General features: G+C 58.8%; 1 protein-coding gene across 1 annotated transcript; it reads right to left on the reverse strand.

The window, feature by feature from the left end:
* Positions 1–1,587: 1,587 nt before the first annotated feature.
* On the reverse strand, positions 1,588–16,598 carry LOC134519737 (protein FAM163A-like). The gene is made up of 5 exons (XM_063344302.1): positions 16,491–16,598; positions 5,009–5,105; positions 4,467–4,489; positions 3,815–3,929; positions 1,588–3,112 (listed from the first exon to the last, which is right to left on the reverse strand). Exons 4-5 carry the CDS (start codon positions 3,905–3,907, stop codon positions 2,708–2,710), a joined length of 498 nt encoding a protein of 165 aa, XP_063200372.1. The 5' UTR covers positions 3,908–3,929; positions 4,467–4,489; positions 5,009–5,105; positions 16,491–16,598; the 3' UTR covers positions 1,588–2,707.
* Positions 16,599–18,129: the final 1,531 nt, after the last annotated feature.

Below are 18,129 nucleotides of genomic sequence, written 5' to 3' on the forward strand. Positions count from 1 at the left end.
CAATACAGCTTCCAGATAAACCCCATTTTGTGTTGCCTGCCAAAGAACAGCACTGACTCCTGTTTAGTATTTCAAAGTCCTTGTTTATTTCTGACATTGAATTTGGACCCATAGCTGAACAACAAAGACAGAGAAGAATAATCTGAAATGGAAAAAGTCTGGGATCCCAACCCCTACCCCGTCCTGTTCCTCCACCATCCCCAAAACCTTAAAACCCACAGCTGCATCTCTCACGTTTCCAGCCCTTTCAGACTCGCGGTCGTCTGTAGCCGTGCCAGGCCCAGGGTGTTGTGTCGACCGTGGGGATACCCCTCATCTTGGCCATCCAGCTACCCTGGAACTGCCTCGCTAGCCTTGGCGCCTCGTTAGCCGGCAGTAGGTTCATGCTTAATTTGCATGTGATGAAGATGACGATGTGGTCACCTTCCTTTCACCAGAAGGGTGACGCACAAGAAGCAAAAACCCCCTGTGTTATTCCCACGCTCCGGAGGTCACGACCCGGCACGTGCTGCTGTTGCGGAGGGAAGCCAAGAGGTAGAGTTGGATGCCGGGAGCCGCCGTGCCGGCGAGCTGGCTCTGCGCCCCTGGAGGGGATGGCATCGCGGGGATGGCTGGCAGAGCCCTGCAGGCGGCAGCCCACGGATCACGCTGGGACATACTAACTTGTGGTTCCCAGCGGGACGGAGACCTAGCTGAGCAGATGCTCTAGTGGGAAAGGATTTATTGAGTTAGGTGAGATTTTTTTTTCCATTTACAGACTGTATTTTCAGGGAGGAGCACTGGCTGGCTGGGAAGCAGTAGGAGCTATGGACTATTGGCCAGTGGGATCCAGAGTGCTTTGCTGCTGCTAACTTCCATCTTCCCTCCTGCCTGCCCGTAATGTGAGAGGACATTTAAAGACCCGCTATCGCTGTTTGGAGAAGGGAAGGAGACTTAGACAGGCAGCTGGACTGAGTCTCAGGATAATGGAAATGTAACGTCATTCTGGGACGGAGGTGGGGGAGATGGTGGACGACGTTTTCTCAAAAGGCTGTGTAAAATGTGGGCTGGGGCAAGGTGTTTGGTTACAAGGACGGTCACCACGTTTGGCGTTCATCTGACTCCTTTTCTTCGGGTAGTTTGGGCAGAGGTGACAAGGCGTGAGCAGGTCCAAAGTGTAAATTAGCCTTTTGCCTGATAATGTAGGCATCTGACGCTCGCGCAGCGTGCACCTCCATGCTGAGACCTACTTTTTCTGTGCATGAACGGGGAGGTTAAGTCCAAGTCCTGTGAGCAGCAGGATTATTTCTAAATTACGGTGGTGGAAAAAAAAAACCCAAACCACATTTCGGAGCAGTCGTACCCTATATTGCAAAGGCACAGCAAGCCTTTCCTGCCATGGCCTCCAGCAGCATCCGCATGGCTGCTGGGATCGTTGCTGTCCGCGTCCCTCCTCCCTGCCATGAATGGGAAGCGCTCAGCCGAGCGGTCCTGCACCCGTTGCTATGGAAGTGCCCGTGAATTGATGGAGATGTCCTTTTAGTAATTTTTCACATAATTTGATTCATGGAGGAAGAAGGAACTTTCCCACATTCATTTTTGCAGAAAGGCGGAGTCACTGGCTGTCATTACCAGCCGCAGAGCCGGTGAACTCGGGCTTGGGTCTTGCATCCATTTCTTCCAAAAGCAAAAGAGGGGGGACCCTGACAACCTGAACATCGCTCTCTGGTGGGAGGTTGTGGGCCCTGCAGAGGAGCAGATGGCACCCGGTGGTCTCTGCTGTTGCTGTCGAAAGCGAAAGCCACCCTAAAGCCAACCTTCCTCTGGTCGTCCAGAACTGTCAGGGTGGGCTGGTAGGGCTTCGAACGCTGAAGGTGACCAAAACTACAGTCCTTTAGGGGTACAACTCTTCCTGTAAGTAAAATCTTGCCGTTTTTATGGGTCCAAGTTAAAATTGCTCCTAAGAAAGCCTGTGAAGAGTAGAAGAGGTGGGGGCTTTGGCTGCAGAAGGGTCAGCCTGGGCCCGTTTGCGTAGGTGAGCGGTTTTGCGAGCAACGTTGCCTCCCCTGGCGGTGATCTAAATTCAGTCTAAATTCATGTCTTGAACTTCTTCAGCACGTGCAAAGACCGAAGCAGGTGGGAGGTTGTGTCCTACCTTACACTCGAACAGAAAACCTAACTGCTAGCGGCGACTAACGCAGTACGAGGGGAGCAGGACGACCTGGATCTTCCCTTCTTCGCTTTCCCATCGCCGAGGAGTGCTGCCATTCCCAGCTCAGCGGCGGGATCTGCCGGGGGCGGCAGCTGGTGGGTGGTCAGGCATCGCTCCGCGTGCCGGAGGCGGCGGGACATTGCCTCGGGTGGCTGCGTGGGGACACTGGAGGCCCCGTGCTGGGCTCGGGGAGCCGGGGGAGCCTGGGGTAATTAAATTAGGTTGTACTGTACATAGCCCTCGTTAGACAAGTCCCTTCAGGAGATAGAGTAGAATAATAATGACACTTATGATGGGTTCGGAGGTGGCCGGTTTAACGTCACCCTTCGAGGTCTCTCTCGTCTTCTCGCCTGGAAAGCTTAGCCATGCCGGGCGGTTCCACAGGAGGACCGTGCTGGTCTGGGGCTGGGTTTACGGGGTCCTCCCTGCGGGAACCCATCCCCCAGAGACAAGTGAAAAGCCCCTTCCCTCGAGCGGGCGCCAGCCGTGGGCACCCTGTGCTAGTGGCGACGGTGACTACACCTCCGTGCTGATAGCCCGCGGGTTGGGGAAGCTCTCACGGAGGAGGCCGTGGCGGCTCATCGGGTAGCTTTGCAAGGTGGCCATGTTGATGGGCGGCCCCATCTCCTTGTAGCATGCGGGGGTGTAGGTGACCCTCTCGCCCCCGTTGCGCACCATGTCGGCAGTCCGGATGTAAAAGGGGGAGGCGTAGGGGGAGCAGGTCGGGCAGTAGTTGTGGGCCCCGTGCTGGTTGAGCTCGCTGGGGGGGGGCGCGGGGCTGCCCTGGCCATCCACCATGCGGGAGCTGCAGGCGTTGCAGGTGCCCAGGTGCGAATGCGCGGGAAGGTCGGGCTCTTCCTCTTCCTCCTCCTCCTCCTCCTCCTCTTCCTCATCGGAGTCATCTTTCTTGCAGCAGTAGTACTGCGCGAAAGGGGAAGGGGGTGTACGAGGGGAAGCGGAGCAGCCGACGGCCAGATTCGGCTTCACATTTGTCCCTGCCACGTCCCCGTTCCCCTTGTCCCCCTGCCCGGGAAACCCCCCGCTGCTCCCCTCCATCGGTACCCAGGTCCTGCTGAGCAGCAGAAGCCGGGCAAAACCTGGACCCGGGCGTGCTGGGGGAGGCAGCTGCCGGGGAGCCCGTCCTCCCCCCTGCCTGCGACGTTTGCGAGGGGAAGGTATTTTACCGTGCCAGTTGGAAAGTCTTCCAAGTAACGGCTGTGCTTTTCATCACATGGGCACTGCTGCATGGCACAGACTTCGCATTAACTTTTAAAGAGCAGGAGGCTGGAGCTAGCTGTTGTTGAAAGCCTCGTTTAATTTACAGGGGGAGTAAAAAAAAAAAAATAAAAAAAAAAATCTCCATCTGGTATTGCAAACCCAGCCAAGCCTACACCTATGTTAGCATCGGCTGCAGAGCCTCAAGAGCCTTTGGGGAGTCCCCCCCACGCCGGGAGGAGGAAAAGCGGTAACTCTGCAGCACCTGGCGCGAAAGGGGGTTTCAACTCCCTGCCCATCACAGGCAAGAAACCCCCTTCGAGACGCCTCCCGCACCAGCAGTTCGGCCCGAGGAGCAGCGCCGCCGCCGGGGTTCATGGCAAGATGGGGGACGGCCACGGGGCTCACCTGTAGCCTACAGTAGCAGAGCACAGCAATGATGCACAGTAGGATCACCGTCGCTAGGATTCCCCCGGTGATAACAACAGTTCCCGCTGTCATCCGACCGATTCTCCATCAAACTCTGAAAGGCAGGGCCACAGGGCCAGACACGCGTCACCCTGGGACACAGAAGTCACCTACCGCGACTTTGACGTCACATCACAGACGTGACGCCCATGAGGCATCCCAAAATACGGCATTCCTGCTCCTCCCTCCCCAATCGGAAAACTATCACCCAATATCATTCTCCCTCTCTTAGCAGAGGACATCTGAGATGTGGCACCATGTCCCCCCGGTGCCATCACTGCCTCTGGCTTGGGGTCTTCGGGAAACAACCCCGTAGTCCACCCACAGAGCCCCCCTCCTCGCTGAGCCAAAAGGGCTGATTTCCACCCTCCCGGCAGAAAATACAGCTGCTGCTTCAACATGTAGAAGCAAACAAGGGTTTACATTGGGAAAAGCCAAAGGGGAGACTTTGAACTCCACAACTGTGGCAATTTGAGCCCAAAAAATGCACCCCGGCCGCCTGCTGGGCACCGACGGGTCTAACATGGGCTTGGAATGGAGCCAAGCAGCCCCCACCGCCGTCCCCACGCCACGGGACCCGGGGGCTACTTACGTTCAGTGACGGAGGCGTTGGACCTGGAAGGAGCAGAGGGAGAGGTCAGCCGCGGCCCGCCAGCCTCCCTCCCCTGCGTTTCCCCGCTTCCCGAGAATTCGCCCCGCTGCGGGACCTGCGGGAAGCCCCGCTTCACATCCCGCGTTCCACAGGGACGGGGCTCCTGGGGCGCAGGAGTCGCGCCCCTGGGAGCCTCCGTGGTGCAAAGAGCATTTTGCGCCCTACGGATGATGGTGATTATTATAATTTATTATTTTCTTTAATTTGGAGCAGGGAAAGGAGGCATTTCCCAAGCTCGGAGTAATACTCTGCAGGCCAAGGCTGTGCTATCGGCGGCTCGTGAATCACGCAGCTTCACAGGGTGAAGGCCTGGCTTAGTCAGCACTCGGCCTTTTCCTCTTTAAAATTAATTATGGAGGAGGCGGATGCATCATCTCGCAAGCGGACAACGGTTTACGTGCTGCTGGGAAAAGAGCTCTCTCCTCCACCCTCTGTGGGGCAGGCGAACCCCGGTGTCCCCCCGCCACCCCGCCGGCACCTACCCAGAAAAGGACAGGCAGGGCGTCACGGTCACGCCGGGCCCGGGGCGGCCGGCCGGGACAGGCAGCGCTGCATGGCCACGGGGAGACGCCGGCAGCCCTGGGATGGAGGACAAGGAGAAAAACCCACCATCAGCTCATCCGTCCCCGCACCACCACCCAAGGGGGCTGCCCAGTGTCCCCATCCCCGCTGATGCCACCTCCCCGCAGCGGGGCTAAATAAGTTGCTTTTTTAGGGAGACCGGCAGGAAAGGTGGGCGCTAGGAAGGTGGGTAAACCCAAGCCGCCATGATCCCCCACCCGAAACCTGCAATTTCAGCAAAAGCGAGCGAGAGGCACCCAAGAAGCGGGTGCAGGAGCCGTCCCGCACCCATCGCCCCTGTCACCCCCACCCTCCGGTGACGCCCGGCGCAACCGCATTTCATTACTGGTCCCCGCATCCCTCTGTGCCTCCTCCGGAGCAAGGCTAATTGATAGGGCCCAAGTGCCAGCCGGTTGCAGCCAAGGAGATCTAATTACCTGCTCTCCACGAGGGAGGCCCTAATTGAGGGGGGTGGCAGCTTCCAGACGAGACCTGCCCAACTCTGCCCCTGCCCCCTCGCTGCTGCATGTGCCGTTGGGCACCACAGGGAACCACCACCCCCACCCCCCTCCAAAAATCCCCCCCCTCACTCCGCTGCAGTGATTTGCAGGATCCTGCCAGCCGCAAATTGATTTTCAGCTCTTGGAAAGTTCCCGTACGAAGCCAAAAGGCGGGCACCCATTGGATTTCCTCCTCGAGCCGCTCTCGCGCACAAAACAAAGGCGAAAAAAAAAACCAAAACCCTGAGAAATCAATAGGTCCATAACGCAGCTAATATCTCCATCCATCAGGGGACCCGACACAGGGCTAATAATAGAGACCGACACGCTCGGCTCCTGCACCCTGTTACCAAACTGCGCCCCAAAACATTGCCAAGAGCAAAGGGCACCAGGGATGGCGGGGGGACATGTGGGGGAGCCTTCGATGGAGTTATCACCTCCCCAGGTGCCATCCTAAACAGGGAAAAGCTGAAGGTGGGTGGCTGGAAAAGGCAAACGTTGACCTTTGGTGATCCCCAAGAGGGACGCGCCATGAGCCGGGTGGTGATGGATGATGCAGGCGGCCGTTCGCGTCCAGAGAACTTCATTTCATGGGCGCTGTGATTTGATTTAGAGCTCAGGGAGCAGCATCCAATTAGCCTGAGGTTTGGAGAGAGCCGGCGGCCTCGGAGAACGACCCTGGGTGGGGAGGGACTGGCCCTGGGGACCCTTTGGTCACCTCCAAGCCCGACCAGCGCTGCCTCGAGGGCAGCTGGGCTTCCACGTGCCCCATCTCCGGCACTCCCGTTCCTGGACTTGCCAGGATCAGTGTTTCACTGGCCCCGTTCAGGAGCCGGGCTCCTGCTTATTAAAATAGAGAACGTTAAAAAAAAAAAAAAAGGCAAAAATTAAAACAAAGCAGAAGAGAAGTAAATGTTGCCTTTCCTCATGTCTTTGGAGGTGATGCTTTTGGAGAGGAGGAAGTTTCCTCCCCTCCTCCCCCCAAAATCCTGCTCACTGGCAGCCTAGCAGTTCATTTTCTACCCAGTTTGTGCCTATAAAATAGTTTGTGCCTATAAAAGAGCCTTCTCTAACCCACAGCGCTCTTCTGCAGGGATGCAGAAGGGGATGCAACACCTCCCAGGGATGGAGCAAAGAGCCCCAGTCTCAGGCGCAATTGAGGTCTTGGGAATTCTAAGGTAAATGTGCCCAGAAAGGGGCAGGACAATGACAATGGCCTTTTCCAGCCCTCGCAGGGACCACACAACAGCCGCAGCAGCCGCATCCATGCCACTGGGGATCAGCCCACGTCCATTTTCCATCTGGCCCCTGCCAAGCACATCCCAAACTGCCAGGAAAGGGGCATTTTGGGCTCCACTGGCTCAGCTCCCCCAGGGCTTGAGCACTGCATGGCCCCCCAACCCCACCCCGGCAAAAGGGCCATACATTTTTAGGCATCCCCGAAAAACCTCGGGCTACCCTGTGAGCCGAGCCGAGCCCCGCGGCTCCTGCTCCCGCAGCGGGACGGGATGCGGAGGCACGGCAGGGGGATGCACGTCTTGCAAAGCCAAACTCCCCGGGGGCGCAGTCCCATTTCTCCTTTTGGCTTAAAAAGAGAGTTGAGGGTTGTTTAAATACTGCGTTACCCTCCCTGCCCCTCCCTGGCTTTCGGGAAGCGATTAGAGACAGTAGGCAGTGGTGTCACACTGTCCCCGATGGGGACGGGAGCGGGCGCAGGGAGGGTCCCCGGCTGTATCGAACTCCTCCGGGCAGGCGTGCAAAATCGCTTGCTGCAGAGATACATTTTCTTTAATTGATGTCGCCCCGCAGCGCAAAGTTACGGCCTGAAAAGCGACTCCGGGAACGAGCGGCATCGCAGGCTTCTATATTTATTCTCCTTCAATGACGTCCATAGCAGATTTGCACGGTTTGCAAGTCGATGGGGAGGTTTTTGCCAACCGCCAGCACTCTCAGCCCAGCTGAGAAACTCCCATCCTTCCTCTCCCGGCGCATCCCACCAGCCCCGAGCTCACCTCGCCATCCAACAAGGGTCAAACACTGACACGAGAGCTCGGGAGCAGGTTTCAGGCTCGGGCTGAGCACGGCTATTTGCCGTGAGCATCATGCCGAACCTCGCTGCCGAGTCCTGCCCCAGCCCGGGCTCTGCTCTCCCGGTTTTCGCTCTGCAGCTCACGGGCTAATTCAATGAAATGTCTGCCTGGTAAATTAGCCCGGCCGCTGCCTTACCAGAATCATCTCCCAGAGCCTAATTGGAAAAAAACAGCATCAGGGCTGCCTTTTCAAAACAGATCATGGCAGCAAACAACAGGGCAGCTCCCGGGTGGCTGCGTCCCGCCCCTCGCGGGCTCAGCCTCGTGGGATTTGGGTGGATTAACCCACGGTCGCAAACCTCAGCGAGGGGACGAGGACGTGAGCGGCACGGCTCCCCTCAGCCATGGGGCAGGAAGGGGCACACAGGGAGGGCTGGGACCCTGCAAACTCGTCACATGTCGGATGGTCTGTGCTACAAGACCTAAGAGGACGAGCCAAGTCATGGGGGAGCAGAAACAAGGAGACCCTCCCAAATGAGCTGAGCCCAAATGAAAATTCACCCAGAGAGTGAAGGCAACGCGGGATGCGAGAGGACGCGGGGGCTGCACCCAGCTGACGGCCCCCCAGCAGCCCCCCCCGACAGCCCCAGCACTCGCCCCCAGGCTTCTTGCCCAGGTCCCAAACCCCTGGGTCACTTTGAAGCCTTTAAACTTTGAATTAAGGGATCCGTGGGGGTCACCAGGGAGCTGAACCTGCTGCCCATCCCAGGCCCTGCGGACGCTGAATTTTGGAGGAGTTACAAATTGCTGCTTTGATTTACCCTCGCACATCAGCCTGCTCAAGCCCCATCACCCAGGCGGGGGCGGGATGGGGCCAGCCCCTTCTCACTTTTGATAGACTGTTAATAAATATATTGAGGAAAAAGCATCTTTAAGGCATAAAAATTGCCTGTGGCACTGGGCAACCGGAGCAGCCCCGCTCCCTCCCGCAGCAATAAAACCCCTGTGACCTGCGCTCGGCTCCGTGGCTGGTTCTGCCCAACTTATATTTGAGTTCGGACCAGGCTGCGGACGGAAACCACAGCGGTGGCTGGGAAAACGTTGATTTCCGCCTGCTGCAGAGAACACCAAAACGGGCTTTTCCCAGCAGAGAGGGTGTTTTGTGTACCCTGTTTCCTACCCCAGGCTTTTTTGTGCCCTGCGGCCCCTCGAGCCACGCGAGGTTTGGCCCCAGCAGTTTTGCAAGGGAAACCACAGCCAACACCCGGCTCCTTGCTCCCGGCCGCCGCAAGGACAGCCAGGTGGCAGAGGTGACACTGCCCCCGCCGCTGAGGCTCCAGCAATTTGCGGTCAGTCATCAAAACTGAAAATCCCGTGCCCTGCCGCAATCCCGCCCTCGTGTTCCCTCCACCACCAGCACCAGCTCCCCGGTGCCTCCTCCCAGCCCCGCTCCTCCCCAGCCGAGGGATGGGAAAGAAGAAACACCAACAAGGTTTTCAAACCACCTCTTTTCTTGCAAAAGCTTTGTGGGAAGGGCAAGTTACTAACGGCAATTAACAAAACCCAAACCACTTCAAGGGTGGAAGCCGCCAGCCGGACCCCGGCTCCTGGGTCGGCACGAAGGGCTGGGCTCCTGCTGCTAACACCATGCTCCCGACCCACCGAGCCCAGGAGATCCCCTCTCCTGGCGTCAAACTCTTCCAAAAAAACACCTTCTTGCCAATTCAGGTTTCCTCTCTCCCCTCCCAGGCCTCATCCTGCCCTACAGGAGCCCAGGAGACCTTCCCCGCCGGCAGCAATCGCCTTTACAGCCACGTAGGACTCAGCGTCCCCCTAAAATCTCCAGGCGCGGCAGCGCCGGGTGTGCAAAGCCCAGGTACATCTTGGGACTGGCTGGCACATCCCCATCCCCGTCCCAGGGAGACCTCCCAGCACTTCACAGACTCTTGGAGGAAGGGTGGCTTTGCAGCCTGGGACGTCTCAAGTGCAGATTACACCAGTATCTCGTTACTTGGGTATCTCATCTCCCCTTTATCTCCTTAAACCACTATTCAGATCCTATCTCGCCTGCCTGTGCGGATTAACTGGAGCCATGCACAGGGGTAGGGACAGAGGGACACAGAAGGGACCGTCACCCCATCCTGTCCCCCCAGGCACACATATCAACATGCAAAGCCCACGACCAGGGCTACAACTGGATTTAGGCAAGTCCCTGTATAATTATACACCCTTTGCAGCCCCTCCTCATTGCAGGGCAGCTTAAAAACCCAGGGCAGGAAAACGACACCTCCCTCCTCATCCCCCCATGCATCTCCTACCCGCTGCGTTTACTCGGCCGGCTCCTGATCCGCCCAGCTCTGGAGCTACGGTGGGTGGGTGCAGCCCCAGACGTGGTGAAGGCATCAGAGATGGGCAGCCCACGGTGGGAAGTGGGATGGGGATGTCCCTGCCCTGACCCACACGGCTCATCTCCCGCTGCTGCGCCCGGGGTCCATCCCAGGGCTGCTCCTGGCAAACGCCGTGGCCGAGCCCAGGCACACGTGCTGGGGAGCCGCTCCGCCATGGTCCCAAAATAACCAGCAACAAAACGGGTGGCATCAAGCCAAGACGCACCGAGAAGGGCTTTTGAGATTATGCCCCACGTCAGATCCCCGCAGGCTCTCCGGAGCCAGCCAGGACCTGGCCAGCATCCCTCCCGCGGGCACCACCTCTCCCAGCACCCAAATATGCCCCGCGACGAGCGGCCACAGCAGCAGCATCTGCACTGGGAGCAGAGCAAGGCTGCGGGGAGCCAGAACACCGAGTGTGAGACCGACCCTTGCCAAAAAGCCAGAGCATTTTGCCGCACGCGAGTGCTAAAGGCTCAGGACCATGCCTGTGGCCACAGCCAGCGGAGAGCTGGAGCCCAGGGCTGGATCCTGCCGTACCACGGGTCCCTGGAGGACGTGGCCCTGGAGAGCAAGGACTTGGGTCTCATTTGCAGCCCACGTTGCCTCTAAATCCCCTGCCACAGCAGCGCCCGGGTGTTCACAGGGTACAGCACAGGAGATGGATCCTCACGAGCGCAGGAAGGAGCGGGAAGGGTTATTTGCTTCTACCCCGACGTCACCCTTGGTGTCCGCACAAGCTCGTTGTGCCGCTGTAGGTATCCCACGACTGATTTAACCCGTTGGTAAAGCACCCACACAGCACCGGTGTTTCCCCTGCATCAGCCAGCATTCCCAGCACTTGCCCTGGAAAAGGCGAGGTGACACCAGCAAAGCGAAATGGGGCAGCAGGGACCTCTTTTAAAGCTCTCAGCCTCCAGCCATCCACACTGAGGCCTCAGGGGGGTGGAAGGTCCCGGTGATGGATCAGGATCCTGGTGATCCCACAGCCTGGAGACCCTCCCCAGCAGTGGGACGGAGCCGGCCTCCCTTCCAGGATGCTCCGCTGTTCATTCCCAGCCCCGGGAGGGTATTTCTCCAGCACCCTCATCGCTCCGAGATGAAACCTTCACCTTCTCAGCACCCATTATTTTCACACCAGTGGGCTCTTTCCATCAGGACAAGGGGACGGAGACCTCAGCCCGATCCCTCCTTTCCCCAGGGGCTGCAAACCCAGCCCGCAGAAACACAACCTTCTCCCCAGTTTGATTTTCTTGCTGCCCTACCCCAGGAAGGTGCGTTCCCTGCTCTCCAGCAGGGCTCATCCCACCGGGGAACCCAGAGGCACTAAATGCATCTTCGCCCCGGGCACAAATTTGGAAGAGGAGGATCAATCCCAGCAGAGGCATCGTGCAACACAGTCTGGAGCATCCCCAACAAGACCCAACCGAGCACAGCAGCGAGTTTCCCACTAAAGATGATTTTTTTTTTTCATTTCAGCCAGTTTCTCACTGGCTTTCTTTGAAACGACCCCTAGGACAGCTTCTCCTCCAGGCACCACCTTGGTATCTCCCTCCTTGCCCTGGACATCGCTGCCATTTCACCCTTTCCGCCACTCCCATGAAAATCCTCTGCTCAATTCCCACCCGGAGCTGCCCTCGCCGCCCTGTCCCCGTTGTTCCCAGCCTGACGTATGAAACACGACTTGTGCAAAACCCTTCCGTGGAGCGGCAAGCTCTGCTCCTGAAAGCAAAGCCCGGGGGAAAAGGTCTGGCCGAGGCTGGAGCCTTTGGGATCCCATCGGCTTCAGCCCCCCCCCCCCAGCACAGCACACTCGGGCAACGCTGTCCGAGTTGCGCCGGGGCGGATCTCTTGTGCCTCGACGTCACCCCATTTATTTGTTTTGCTAAAATAAATTAAAAAATTAATTCTCCCTGCTCAACCCCTGGTTTTAACTCCTGCCCTCCCGCCGCCTGGATAACGCTATGGGGCCAGCAGCTGAAACAGCGACCGTGTGTTTGAGGGACGCTGCTCCCTGGGGACGTGCAGGGGATGTCCCCCCGCGTCCTGCCAGCATCTGCCCTCCTGCCTGCCTACGAGCGTGCCAGCGAGACAGCCACTGCGGAGGGATTAAATTAGCAAAGACATCATTAGGGGTAACTGGGCTGTTTACCAGTTGGGTGGAGTGAAGGAAGATGAGCCTTGTGTCTGCCCACGAGGAGAAAGGCCACCAACATCCCTCTTGGCTCACGAGCTCGCTTTAAATCCCATTTACAGCTAGGAAAACTATACGGATGGCTGTCAGTGATGCACCACGCTTTCCCTTTCACGTTTCGGTGCTCGCCTCCCGTTCATCTCCCTCCAGCCGTGGGGCCGGCTGGGATCTCCCCCAGCTGCCCACCAGATCCGGGTTACAAAGGACACGACCATCAGCACCTTTAACAAACCAGGAGCCGCAAACCAGGGCTGGTTACACCTCTGCCCACTTCTAGCTGGGCAGGTGCCCTTCAGCATCAGGGAGCAGATAACCCCCAGGCCACCATTCCTCCAAAAAAAACCCCCAGCCCTAGGGCTGGTTATAATTTAATCCCGCTCCCACGGTAGCCGCAAACCCGTACGGTGCTTGGGAAACGTCCTTTTTTCCACGGGGAAAGGGAGATGGCGGGCGCCGTGTCCCAGCCCTGGGGCGGAGGGCACGGGGTAGCGCAGCCTCCTCCTGCGCATGATGCAAGACCTGCTGCTCCCACCGCCAGCATCCCCCCGGCGTGTGCGCGCCGAGCAGAAACAGAGATTTATTTTAATGACTCATTAATGCCTAATTGCATTCGGGCAGCAATACAGAGAGAGGAGCCTCCCACGTGCAGCAGTACTACAGTCAGGAGGGCTCTCAAAGCCTCCCCGAAAGCGCAAGGCAGACAGACTGTCTCTTTTCGGCGGGGCCAGACAGCAGGGCCAGATGCTGGCTCTGGGGCAGCGAGGCTTTGTGGTCGGGATCCAAAAAAAACAACCCAGAAAAGTCTCTTGTTCGTCTCTTCATTCACTCCTCCTACCCTCCACAACGCCCAGGAGCTGCCGCCTCCATCTGCCCAGTGCGACGGTTGCCACCGGCGGCTCATCCCTGAGCTCCAGGGAGGAGACAAGACCTGCCCCGGAGCCTCAGACCAGCAGCTATTTCAGGGGCGACCACCTCCTAGCCCTACGGACACATGTTTTTAACTCCCCTGTGGTTTTAAGGAGCCTGTAGCGGGAGCGGGGATCTCAGCAGGGTGGGATTTGTGCAGGAGCCACCACAGGTCTCCCCCGCAGGGAGCCAGCACAGGGAAAGGATGAGCCGCTCTTCCCATCTCAGTGACACCCTGGACGGGGAGAACAAGGTGGTCACAGTAAAAACCAGCCAGCTTGGAGGGAAAGCGGCCAAAACCCCACCGCATGCAGCCCGGGTACCCCCTTGCTGCTGACACCACCCACGAGGAGCTCTGGGATCTGCCTCCTCTGCTTTTTCTGGGTGCCCCAGCTGGCTCTGCCCACATACCTCATCCTTCCTGGTGAGCTGCAGGCCCAGTGACAGCCACGTCACCTGTGGGGACAGGAGTTTACAGCCACCCTGACCCCCAGGGATCCCCATCCCCAGGACGCACGCTGGGCACTGGGGGGTAATGGCCTCGCTGGCAATTGCTGCCTCTTCCCGGCATTGTTCCACTGAAGCCGGCAGAGATCCGGCCCCACCTGCTCCCACTGCTTTCGGTAGCGTTCAGCCCTCCTGCTAATTGCTTCAATTAGCAGGGGGAAAAAAATTTTTCCAAAGGTTTTGCTGCCTCACTCCTCACGTTGCCTTCAGTCCTGAGCGGGTGTAAAACCCTGCCACGGGGGATGGGTTACGTGAGCATGTCTCCCCCGCCAGCGGGTCTGGGCAGGGAAGCCCGTCCTGCCCTTCTCCGCCCGCACAGCCGGCACGGATCAGTCTTTGTCAAACTGCAGCTTTCTCACTCCGGAAAGCCATCCCATGCAGGCATGAGAAAGCCACGGGCCCCCTTTCCCGCTCCACAATTCGGCTGCCTACAGTATCCGGAATGATCCCAATCCGGTGCCATGGGAGGACAGCCCACACGGGGAGAGCCATCCCAAGGGATGGGCACAGGTCCCCAGCTGCAGCTCTGCTTTTCAAGCCAATGGCAATTCAACCCTCTGGGATGGCCCATCCGGCGGGATCCTGGACCGCAGCCCACGGGCCACGCAAAGCCAGGGAGAGCTGAAGCCACACATTGCTCCAGGCCGATGGAGGGGCACAGCACCCAACCCCAACCCTGCTTTTTGGGGTAAATCCAAGCGGAGTCACTCCAGGATCAGGTCAAGGAGTGACTTTTCCATAAAGCCATGGGAAAATCTCACCCACGGTTGCTTTACGGGATCACTCACCCTCCTTCTACCCACCGCATCCCAGCCAGGGCGAGGAGGTGCAACGCAACTGGGCATGGACGGGTCGGCTCTGCAGAGCTAAACTCTTTGCTGGATTCCAGACCAGCTATTTTTTTTTCTAGTTGATTTATCACACAGCAAGGGATACAGACTCATCCATCGCTCGAGATGCTCCACCTCGCCCAGCCCGCGCTGCCAGATCAGGCAGGAGCGGGGCTGGCCGGGATGGTCACGCACACACCATCGCACGCGCCCAGCGAGAAGGAAAACCCGCCGTGAAGTCTCTTAATGTCTCCTGCAAATGAAGTGTGAAACGTGCTTTCAAGAAAACAAGGGTAACGGAGCCTCAATAAATATTTCATCCCAGTGGGAAAGCAGCGAGGGGGAAGGTTGAGCGGGCAGAGACACCAGGAGGGATGGGAGGCGGCGGGGGCTCTGGCTGCAGATGCAGCAGGGATGGAGGCTGGAGGGGGAGGCAGCCGGGGCAGGCAACAACAGGAGCACCATGGCCTGACCTTATTTCTGTTTGCCGCTTGCCCTGGGGGCTACTGGGTTCGAGGCATCACCACAAAGCAGACCTGGAAAGGGGAGTAGCTCTTGTGTTCCTGTTCGTGCCCGTGGCTAAGGTTGGTGATCCTGCTCCAGCCGGGAGCCGAGCTCCTCCGAACGCCCCAGCCTAACACTTCCCAGCAGACAGGCAGCTGCCTGGGCCTCCCGTCCGTCCGTGCACCCAAAACGCTCCCATGCAAAATGGCTGGAGGATGCTCGGCAGTTCTCTGGAGAGGAGGGTTTGCTGAGTGGAAAATCCTTCGCGCCTGATTTCCACCCTGTTCAGAGTCTTTTGGGCTGGAGCAGAGCGGGGCCCCCGGAGTCGGCTGTGCTCAGGCCCACGGTCAGGCTGAAACCCAGCACTTTGGAAAGAGGTGGGAGAGGATCTCACAGCCCAGCGGAGACGGTGCTGGAATGGGATCGGACTCACTGATCCAACATTCACCAGAATACTGAGAACGGCAGCCTACTGCCGCCCTCCCCTCTTGGCTTTACAACAGGTGAAAAAGCCCTTCCTAGAAAAAGCCTTTTCTCCCCCTCCCCAGCAAAGCCCAGGTTAGAGCCCATCGGATCCCGCAGGGGTGGCACTGACTACCAACCAGCAGCCCCAGTACACCCAGTACCCCACAAACAGCATCACAGGGAAACTCTGTGGCTCGGATGAGCCAGGGGCAAGGCTGCTAGAAGGGGAAAAAAAACCCACCCTGGTAATAGAAGTCTCCATTGGGGTGGAATATTCCACCACACCTTAGAAAAACCTCTCTGCTGGAGAAATAATCAATAGAACGCAAACAAAATCCAGCTGAAAACACTAAATGTTTCCACATGCCCTTTTGGAGGGAATAAAATCCTACAGGATAACCTTAGGAGAAAACAAAAGCCAGGCGAATAACTGGAGCACAGGTCTCCTTTAATTACCGCGGCACGGTGAGAGATAAAACAGAGATCCTTCGGAATAAACAAAAGGATTTGATTTCCTCCACTTCAGCAAAGGCAGCCACCATTTCCGCGGAGAGGTTTGGTTGGGGATTTGTTGGGCCATCATGTCCTTGCTGACCGGCGAGGCTTTGGGCTCCCTCCGAGGGAGCCAGAGGCTGAGCCCCGGGCTTGGGACTTTCAAAACTTCACCCAGTTGCGAAGAAGTAGGGTTTGGAGACGGGCAAACTCAGCCCTACCCACCCGAGCAGCCAGAAGAGTTAACTTAGCCAGAAGAGTGACTTAAAAAACCCAGCTCAACGCAAAGTTGGACCTCGTAACCCTGAGAGGATAAGTCAGGACCTTGCAGGGAACCACAACCCTGGAGCTTCGCCCGGATGAGGCCGCGGCGCGGGGGGCTCAGCGTGGCCCTGGGATGCCGGGAGCGGGATGGCGGGAGCATCCCAAGCTGGGCAACCCAGCTGGCAGCCCGCCCCCCACCGCCCGGGCGCCCCTTCCCACCGCAGCCCCAAATTCAAGCGAGACCCTTTCCCTCGCCCCGTCCCCTCTGCAAAGCTGCCGTGTCCGGGGCCGGGGGGTGAGGGCGGCGGGATGCCGGAGCGGTACCTGGGCGCCCGGGCCGGGCAGGAGCGGGCAGCGGCGCAGGCGGCGGCGGAGCCGGGTCCGGCGGCTGGCGGGGGACGGGCCGCGACGGGACGGGCGAGGAGGAAGGGGAGGTCCGGAGGAGAAGGATAACGATAATAATAACAGCGATAATAATAATAATATAATACGAAGAAGAATAATCACCGGAGCGGAGGAGCGGGAGAGCCGAGGCGGGTCCGACCAGCGGGGGTGGAGGCGAGCGGGGGAGGAGTTTGCCCGGGGGCCGGAGCTGCCGCCCCCGAGCACCGCCCCCGCAGCCCCCGGCCCCGCACCCCCCGAAGTTTGCTGCGGGAGGGCGCAGCCACGGGTTTGTCCCCCCGAAACTCCTCCGCGGGCTGGAGCCGGGCCGGGGGAGCCGGGCCGCGGCCCCCTCAGCCCCCGGGTGCCTACCCCACAGGGGAGGGTGCAGGGGGGCGCCCGCTCAGCCTGCCCCCAGCCTACACCCCAGTGTCTGCAGCTCTCCCGGGGGGAGCACACACTGGCAGCATCCCCTGAGCATCCCCAAACTCCTAGGTACCCCCAGGGCACCCCCAAGCCTGAACCCTGCAGCACCCCCGAGCCCGGGTCCCACAGCACCCCTGGGCACCCCAAACCCACGCCCAGCAGCCCCCTGAGCACCCTCAGCCCCATCAGTGTCCCCGGTGCTGCCACCACCACCGCCCTGGCCCCGTGCCGAGGGTCTGGAGGCTCCAGCTCTGGCTTGATCCATGTCCCAGGTGATGACACCCTTCTGGCCGCCAGCGCAGGCAGGGATCCGGTGCTGCAAACAGCCGGCAGAAAAACCCATCGCATCGCCGCGAGAAGGGTGAGCTGGGGCAGGGAGGAGGATGCCAAGCCTAGACGGTGTTTTTCACACAAGGTTACCCCCCCACACCCCACAGCTCTCTGTAAAACAGAGCCGACCTTTTGCATACATCGGCTTCCCAGCGCGAGGCCGGCTGCATTACGGCGCTCGGCCCATCGCTGCAGTGCCCCAAGTACATGCCAGCACTGGGGAGCCACAAACACACATGCATGCAGAAAGGCATTGCCCCCAACATGTGCTGCCAGCTGCTGGGAAGCTCTGAAGCTCCAAACCAAGAGTCTAAGCTGGAAAAGGTGCAGCTTGCGGCTGGCATCGCCTTTGGAAACAGAGAGCTGCTCGCCTGTGCGAGCTACGATAAGGATAATCAAATCTCATGCCTTGCACCGCGAGCTGACCGCTGCGAGCGTGAGGATTGCTGTGCGAGGAGAACATGTGTTCGCCTGCTTCTCTCTGATTTCAGTCTCTACGGGGCATGAGAGCCGGTGCAAGGCAGTGCAAATTGGTGGGATTAATGCAAGCACCCCATTACAGCGAGTCAGTTGAATCCTCCTCTGCCTCAGTTTCCCCTTTTATAAGGAAGGGACAACACCGATACTTTTCCTCCATGGAGAGCAAGCTCTGAAGCTGGGGAGAAAACACCACTCACCTTCTCCTCCATCACCCTCGCCATCAGTCAGGGCATCCAATTGGCCACAGATTGCTCTCCCCGTTATCCCAGCTCAGCCCTCGCAGCTGCTCGCTGCCGGTGCCAGGAGCCCGACCCGCTGATTCCTCCCCAGGATCCGGCGGCAGAGC

The sequence above is a fragment of the Chroicocephalus ridibundus genome, chromosome 8, assembly GCF_963924245.1.
Source record: "Chroicocephalus ridibundus chromosome 8, bChrRid1.1, whole genome shotgun sequence".
NCBI classification, from domain to species: domain Eukaryota; kingdom Metazoa; phylum Chordata; class Aves; order Charadriiformes; family Laridae; genus Chroicocephalus; species Chroicocephalus ridibundus.

Excerpts from the sequence above, each read along its gene's own strand:
- LOC134519737 (XM_063344302.1), bottom strand. The coding sequence starts at position 3,907 with ATGACAGCGGGAACTGTTGTTATCACCGGGGGAATCCTAGCGACGGTG. Across the intron at positions 3,113-3,814 it reads TCTGCTACTGTAGGCTACAG|TACTACTGCTGCAAGAAAGA; the intron begins GTGAGCCCCGTG and ends CCTTTCGCGCAG.